Consider the following 9,122-nt stretch of genomic DNA (forward strand, 5'->3'; position numbering starts at 1 on the left):
GTTACCTGTATAAAAGACACCTGTCCACAGAAGCAATCAATCAATCAGATTCCAAACTCTCCACCATGGCCAAGACCAAAGAGCTGTCCAAGGATGTCAGGGACAAGATTGTAGACCTACACAAGGCTGGAATGGGCTACATGACCATCGCCAAGCAGCTTGGTGAGAAGGTGACAACAGTTGGTGCGATTATTCGCAAATGGAAGAAACACAAAATAACTGTCAGTTTCCCTCGGTCTGGGGCTCCATACAAGATCTCACCTCGTGGAGTTTCAATGATCATGAGAACGGTGAGGAATCAGCCCAGAACTACACGGGAGGATCTTGTTAATGATCTCAAGGCAGCTGGGACCATAGTCACCAAGAAAACAATTGGTAACACACTACGCCGTGAAGGACTGAAATCCTGCAGCACCCGCAAGGTCCCCCGCTCAAGAAATCTGAATGATTCAGAGGAGAACTGGGTGAAAGTGTTGTGGTCAGATGAGACCAAAATTGAGCTCTTTGGCATCAACTCAATTCGCCGTGTTTGGAGGAGGAGGAATGACCCCAAGAACACCATCCCCACCATCAAACATGGAGGTGGAAACATTATGCTTTGGGGGTGTTTTTCTGCTAAGGGGACAGGACAACTGCACTGCATCAAAGGGACGATGGACGGGGCCATGTACCCTCAAATCTTGGGTGAGAACCTCCTTCCCTCAGCCAGTGCATTGAAAATGGGTCGTGGATGGGTATTCCAGCATGACAATGACCCAAAACACACAGCCAAGGCAACAAAGGAGTGGCTCAAGAAGAAGCACATTAAGGTCCTGGAGTGTACTTTGCCACCAAGTACTAAGTCGAAGGGGTCAAATACTTATTTCCCTCATTAACATGCAAATCAATTCATAACTTTTTTGAAATGCGTTTCTGTTGTTATTCTGTATTTGTTGTTATTCCGTAAACAGATCCAATTCTGATTTCACACATTCTTCCTACATGCTGTGTGCAAAGCCATGATTAAAAAATATATCAGACTTTCTTTTAGGTTTTCTTTTAACACCCTTCTTTTTCTGCTTCCTACTCTTCCACGTTCTGCTATAGTCTGCCGGTGAATAACCAAGTCTTTGTCTTTTGTTAGCTATCACTCTCCACCCTACAAGAGGGCGTCATCTTTTACGAGAGCCTCTGGCCAGGACCATTAGACCCGAACCCTCCTGATTATCATTGTTGGCAGATCTGGTCATAGAGCTACTGATCACATCACTAACGATATGTTTGGCGGACGATTTAAGGTGCGGTTTTGCTATAGCAGAAGAAGAGGCACAGCCATCCAGAAAAGACCGCGATAGAGTCCACCTATTCCGCTCCCATACATCACATTAGCTCCAGCAAACCCGGAAAAACGCTGCCAGCCTACATTTTGTAATAGTTCACATAGTCTTTAGGATTGGCATAGTCCTCATTACAGTCATTTTAACTGTGTACACAATGTTTCACAAGTCAAAACTTTAGTTTGCTTATAACCTTACCACAAACGGAAGGGGATATCAATATTCTGATCTGATTTCACTTTGATCGTAATATTGTCAAAATGAGTCTTGGAGACAGGTACGTAGTGCGGCTTGTCATAAGTAATTGTGACCACATTGTTTTTACCCTTAATATTTACATTTCTTAAAAGGGGGACATAACTATCCCCCAACCTCTGGTGTGAAATGATGTCCATGTAGACATAAAGGGTGTAAAATCCTGTGCGGATATCCGCAGGGAATGGGGCTATTATGTCCATAAATTCCTCCTCTTTGTTGTTGTAAAATCCTAAAATCTAGCCTAGGTTACCATGGGTTTTAATTCTTATTGTCGGTGCAGCCTCCATGTAAACTTTATCTTTAATCGAACTGTAATGCAATCTGACAGGTTGTTTCCCTCCAGAGATCTGTTTGTTCATCTTGTCTAATCATTTTTCAATATTTTTATAAATATTATAAATAATCCCACAGGTCTATAGGTTTTACAAACGACAGTAAAACTAGAAATGGTGTTATTAGGATAAATGTCAAGGGACGCGTTACTAGGCAGCGTAACATAGAATTCTCCCTCTTCCATCTTCATGAAACATAATGAAAGAGACTCCATGCACTTTCAAATGTATACCGGCTGTACACTCACCTAAAGGATTATTAGGAACACCATACTAATACTGTGTTTGACCCCCTTTCGCCTTCAGAACTGCCTTAATTCTACGTGGCATTGATTCAACAAGGTGCTGAAAGCATTCTTTAGAAATGTTGGCCCATATTGATAGGATAGCATCTTGCAGTTGATGGAGATTTGTGGGATGCACATCCAGGGCACGAAGCTCCCGTTCCACCACATCCCAAAGATGCTCTATTGGGTTGAGATCTGGTGACTGTGGGGGCCAGTTTAGTACAGTGAACTCATTGTCATGTTCAAGAAACCAATTTGAAATGATTCGACCTTTGTGACATGGTGCATTATCCTGCTGGAAGTAGCCATCAGAGGATGGGTACATGGTGGTCATAAAGGGATGGACATGGTCAGAAACAATGCTCAGGTAGGCCGTGGCATTTAAACGATGCCCAATTGGCACTAAGGGGCCTAAAGTGTGCCAAGAAAACATCCCCCACACCATTACACCACCACCACCAGCCTGCACAGTGGTAACAAGGCATGATGGATCCATGTTCTCATTCTGTTTACGCCAAATTCCGACTCTACCATCTGAATGTCTCAACAGAAATCGAGACTCATCAGACCAGGCAACATTTTTCCAGTCTTCAACTGTCCAATTTTGGTGAGCTTGTGCAAATTGTAGCCTCTTTTTCCTATTTGTAGTGGAGATGAGTGGTACCCGGTGGGGTCTTCTGCTGTTGTAGCCCATCCGCCTCAAGGTTGTACGTGTTGTGGCTTCACAAATGCTTTGCTGCATACCTCGGTTGTAACGAGTGGTTATTTCAGTCAAAGTTGCTCTTCTATCAGCTTGAATCAGTCGGCCCATTCTCCTCTGACCTCTAGCATCAACAAGGCATTTTCGCCCACAGGACTGCCGCATACTGGATGTTTTTCCCTTTTCACACCATTCTTTGTAAACCCTAGAAATGGTTGTGCGTGAAAATCCCAGTAACTTAGCAGATTGTGAAATACTCAGACCGGCCCGTCTGGCACCAACAACCATGCCACGCTCAAAATTGCTTAAATCACCTTTCTTTCCCATTCAGACATTCAGTTTGGAGTTCAGGAGATTGTCTTGACCAGGACCACACCCCTAAATGCATTGAAGCAACTGCCATGTGATTGGTTGGTTAGATAATTGCATTAATGAGAAATTGAAGAGGTGTTCCTAATAATCCTTTAGGTGAGTGTATATCCCGCACCACACTAGCCAAAACCCAGCTATTGACCTTTTCAGGCCACCCATTTTACCAGCACATATTTTTCCTGTTTTCATTTTTTTTCCCTAAAATCTTTTCTACTCTGAATACTCTATCATTCCCCACTACAATATTTTGTTACTCCTCCTCATAAAAAGTACTTTCTATAGACTCCCTTTCGTAGTCTTTTTAGGTGTACACTGGAGGGGTTCTAGGCACATGTTCTGTAATGGTGAAATATTCATCCAAAAACATTTGCTGATAAGCTTTTACAAAAGGCCTTCTTAGCTTTGAAACTCTCTACTTTGAAGTTGTATATCTGTTTCTTTGAGGCATTAAATGGACATAGACATTTTTAAAAACCTTAAAAGAATTACGCTCATCTACCTCTACAGGTCTCATTTTATTACTTCTATGATAACTGTGGTTGTAAGCATTATCAAACTCTTGAACTGAGTATTGTTATCTATAAGTATCTCCACATTTTTGTCTTTATAGTTCTGTTAAACCTCTCAACAATCAATGCCTTAAGCTCGTTTCCTGTGGTAAATAATGTATTTTGTGTCTTTTCAAAAGATTCAAGAATTCTCTGTTGAGAAACTCTTTATGTGTATCAGACTGGGGTTTTTAGGACAGCGCCCCTGCAAGAGTAAGGCCTGTATAACAACACTGTGGGATTTATTCCTCGACGCTCGCACCCGTGCATATTTTGATAATATATCTATACAAGTTAACATGAATTTGTCCCCGTTATTATGTTTTGATAAATTTGACATTTCCACTAGATCCACCTGCCATTGTGAGAAGTTAATTCTAGCCAGTTGATGAAGGGTGTAAGCATCTTGCGCAGACAACCACTCAGCCACACTAATCTTATCTGTATTAACCCCCTGCTCTTATAGCCCTCTCCAGAATCCCGTTTCACCCCCCAAACTTCCTGCTTTGGCAGGGTTGTAGTATATCTCATTCATCCTAGGGGCTTGCTGAATCATTCTGTAAGAGCACACAAAACAATTACAATTTTTTTTTAAAAGGGCCTTTTAATTTATTATTTTCAGAGTACACACCCATTTTTAAGCAATTGAGAAAAGTATAACATACAAAAAAAAAATCTACTACTCAAACAAAAAGAAATAAACTTTTGATGCTTACTTGCTCTACATCAACTACTACATTGGCTTTTACTTTATACATCAGTTACATACATGTATAAAACAATAATATGCGCTATTTTAAAAATAAACAATCATTCATTAAACATGGCTCATAAAAGATTATATAAATGTTGATGAAATGGTCTAACATTGTTCTTTGCAACCGCGATCATAACGGACCAATTTTCATACCCCCAAGTCTTTTTACATCATCAATGTTCCAGGTTTGAAAGTTGAGCATTGCCAACAGTCAAATCCATAGAGAAAAGGCAATCGTCATCCACTTTCTTCTCCAACACTTTGTACAAGAGGGCCCTCAGATTTGCTGCGGATTGTTGGTGGCAAATCCAGTTACAGAAACAATACAGAACATTCCCCGTCTTCAGGTGTTTTCAGCCTCTGAGTCGGTTTTCTTGAGATAAAATTACTTCTCCTTGTACTTTGCTTGGCTTTGTTTACATAAGAAATATTCCTTTAGCTCATTGAACAGCTGTTCGAGTTTCTCTCTGATGTATGGCTCATCTATAATTTTCTTGACCTGCATGGGACAGACATGAGGATGAGAATAAGATAACGCCTTGACTAGCTCTGGTTTCAACCAAGGTTTGTTCAGTTTTTTTGTAAAAATCCTTGAAATAGAAATGGAAATAATAGGTATCTGGTTCAAACAGACAGCTGTGTCTCATCTGGCTAGGATGATTCACTTCACACCTCAGGCAGATTTCTTTCAAGGCTTGATCGATGAGTTTCCCAGTTCCTGCCACTGAAAAACATCCCCACAGCATGATGCTGCCACCACCATGCTTCACTGTAGGGATGGTATTGGCCAGGTGATGAGCGGTGCCTGGTTTCCTCCAGACATGAGTTCAATCTTTGGTTGGTGGAGTTCTGCAGAGATGGTTGTTCTTCTGGAAGGTTCTCCTCTCTCCACAGAGACACGCTGGAGCTCTGTCAGAGTGACCATCGGGTTCATGGTCACCTCCCTGACTAAAGCCCTTCTCCCCCGATCGCTCAGTTGGACTCCAATCAAGTTGTAGAAACATCTCAAGGATGATCAGTGGAAACAGGATGCACCTGAGCTCAATTTTGAGTGTCATGGCAAAGGCTGTGAATACTTATGTACATGTGCTTTTTTTGTTGATTATTTTTAATAAATTTGCAAAGATTTCAAAAAAACTTCTTTCATGTTGTCATTATGGGGTATTGTTTGTAAATAATTTTGAAAATAATGAATTTAATCCATTTTGGAATAAGGCTGTAACATAACAAAATGTGGAAAAAGTGAAGCGCTGTGAATACTTTCCGGATGCACTGTATCATCAGATATATGAGCTCCTTACAAGTGACATAATCCCTCTGTAAATCAGTATAGTGTTAAGCCTCCAGCATTAGGATACTCTGTCCTTGTTGAACCCTATTTTTAATGAAGCAGACTGGGTACAGAGGATAATATATTTATTTAACATGCCTGGCCTGGAAGCCCCCGACATGGGAGCTCCCCACCTCAGTGGAGTCTCTCTGAACTACAAAATGTAGCTGCCTTTACAGAAAACATGACATTTGCTGCTGTGAGCAGGGTCCAGTCATGTGCTTGCATTAAGTGTTGCCAGGTCTCTGGCCTTTGGAATGGTTGTAATTGTCTTCCCGGGGAGAGGTGTGGTATCTGGAAACCAGATGGTTTCCTTTGATGTCCTCCGAGAGGTCCAGTTCTATGGTCATCATTATCAACAGTCAATCAGTCAATCCTGAGCAGGGAACTCATACCACACCAGTTACATGTGCTTTAAACAGAACTATTACTTTTCAAAGTTTGTACATTTACATTTGTGCAATTCCTAATGCTACCAATGAAAGATGTATGTATGTTCTCTTGGCTGACCATTCTCTCACATTAATGTATTTTTTTGTGTTTGTTGAAAAATATATAATGAAAATAAAATTAAAAAAAAGTTAACATTTTATGTACAGTAAGCTGTTAAGCATTTTCTACATTAAGCGATATTCACATTAAGTGTATTAACTCTTGGGGTTGGAAGTTAACCAGGTTGATAATTTTTAAATGCCTCCCGCGTGATTTTAAGATAGCAGTCACACACAATCGAGCACAGCACAAAAAAGGATTGACTAATGGCATGCTTGAATCTGCTTCCCTGGCGGGGAGGGACAAAACCTAATATGAACCAATATCAATGTCATGGTCTATTACTGAATTGTCGACAATTAAGAGATTAAATAAATAATATATTGAAATAAAGGCATATATATTGAAATAAATAAAAAAATAATCAAATAAATGTATACATTTGAGTATATTTCAACATTTATTTATGCATGTATTTATTTCAACATGAATTCATTTATTTATGTACTGTATTTATTTATTTTAAATTTTGACATGGATAGTCCTTTAGAATACTTAAAATAATTTAACAAATCATGAATAACAATGATTTTAGTCGACTAAAATTTATTTGGTTATACTTGTGACTTTAATAGACATTACATTACATTTAGTGATTTTGATTGATCTCAGAATCTTTTCCCTTATTTCTTTTATTCTGATACCATAAATGATAGGGTTGAAACAACATGGAAATATATTATAGGTCACACTAATTAGAATGTGCATGTCTGGAGAAATTGATTTCCCAAACCTGTATGCGAGGAAGGAGCACAAGGCTAGAGTATATGACACCAGGATGACTATCAAATGAGTACCACAGGTGTGGATTGCTTTTTGACGGGATTTCCCAGCAGCTGCCTTAAAGACGGCTGAGAAAATCTTAAAGTAAGAAAAGAAGATAAACAGAAGGTCCAGACCAGGTATGCAGAAAACCACAATCAAGCCCATGATACTGTTCTTTGTTGTGTCTCCACAAGCCAAGCCTACCAGAGCCATGTGTTCACAATAGCAGTGTTCAATTACATTTGATAGACAAAAGGAAAGCGAGCCAGCGAGGATGATAATTATTGAGATTAATAGCCCACTTCTTATGAATGCAGCGACAGACAGTTTAAGGAAAGTCGTCATGTTAATGTAGTCATTGTATCTCAGTGGATTACATATGGCAATATAACGATCTAAAGCCATAATCAGAAGGATGGTGGATTCAAATGAGCCAAGAAAATGAATGAAAAACATTTGAAGCAGGCAGTCTGATAGTGCAATTTCATTCCAATCAAATAAAAGGCTGAATAGCATTTTAGGGATGAATAATACTGGTAAAGTCAAGTCCACAACAGCAATGGCACAAATTAAAACATACATAGGTGAGTGTAAACTTGCTCCTGTTTTGATTGTGAAAATGATCACAGAGTTCCCAATTGTAGCCACAACAAACATTATAAAGAAAGGGATGGACAGAAACCTCCTGTACTCGTAAAGTCCCGGGAATCCAATTAAAATGAATTCCGTGTGAGAAATGTTAACTGCTGGGTTTTCTTGCATGTTGTTCTCCCAGGTTTCAGCATGAATTCTCTGTAATCTGAAAAATGTCAGTTAACACTTCTGCTCCACAAATATCAATTTGTACCAGTTTGCACCTACAAATGTTACTTAAGTTCAATTTGTTTGTATTATAAACAACTGTTCAAAATGTGTGATACTGACATATATAAAATGTATAATGCACATTAACAAACCAGTTAATTCCATACAGATTAATCAACCATTTCAAATTCAGAACCTTTTAAAATGTTTAACCATCTGTGAAGAATTTTATTTAGGTCTCTGCTCCAGTTGAGATTGTCTCTTCTCTGTTTCCACAGCCTTTCTCAAAAATAGTTTTAGTCCTTGTGGGGGTAAGAGATAAGAATGTCACAGAAATATTATTCTGTAAGTACTGTAAGGTGATAGCACTCACCGTACTTTAACTGCAAAGCCTCCTTCACTGAGATTAGTTCTTGGTTGCTGTGCTATTGCCTGTACAGCCAGGAGCTGTCCTTAAATGCCTTTCCCTGCTCCCTGGAGCTGCAATGTTTATTTCTGATTTCTTGAGCCTATAAAAACTTAGCTTGCAAGCACTTCAATCTTTGTTTTAGGCAATTTGCATTGATAAAGCACAATACAATTTAAACTGTGTTTGAATTGTAAAGAAAGCATATGGGCATAGCACAGATATTAAAACTTCAGTGTTGATGTTGTTAGACACACAATCATTTCAAAGCCTTTTCTTCCCCGGTTATCACACTGAGACATAAATGTTTTTAAGAAGAGATTATTTTTAAAGTTATATGATACATGTTTGAAAATAAGAGTATTTGATTAATGAATTCAAAGAGCTATACTGGTATATGAAATGGCAGTGCATTGTTTACTTACAAGCCAGTTTCAGCAATCAGCTCAGTCTCGCCCCCTATAAAAGAGGGATTCATGTTTGTGTATCTCAATATCACACAGTTTTTATTTCACATTCTCCACCTTTCACAGATTATTCTACTAATACATTGCAAATGGCTAGGATCCTTCAAAGCATGTAGATATGAAGCCAAATTATTATTGATTGCATGATTGGCAGACTCCCTTATCCAGGGAGACTTACATTTTAGACTAACATCACATAAGTGCCTTTAAACAAATGTATAACAATTA

General features: G+C 39.1%; 1 protein-coding gene across 1 annotated transcript; it reads right to left on the reverse strand.

Moving 5' to 3' along the window:
* Positions 1-6,998: 6,998 nt before the first annotated feature.
* On the reverse strand, positions 6,999-7,979 carry LOC136747106 (olfactory receptor 51E2-like). Its single transcript, XM_066700063.1, has one exon. The coding sequence runs from the start codon at positions 7,977-7,979 to the stop codon at positions 6,999-7,001; it is 981 nt and encodes a 326-aa protein (XP_066556160.1).
* Between the last annotated feature and the right edge of the window lie 1,143 nt (positions 7,980-9,122).

Source organism: Amia ocellicauda, chromosome 3 (assembly GCF_036373705.1).
Source record: "Amia ocellicauda isolate fAmiCal2 chromosome 3, fAmiCal2.hap1, whole genome shotgun sequence".
NCBI lineage: Eukaryota > Metazoa > Chordata > Actinopteri > Amiiformes > Amiidae > Amia > Amia ocellicauda.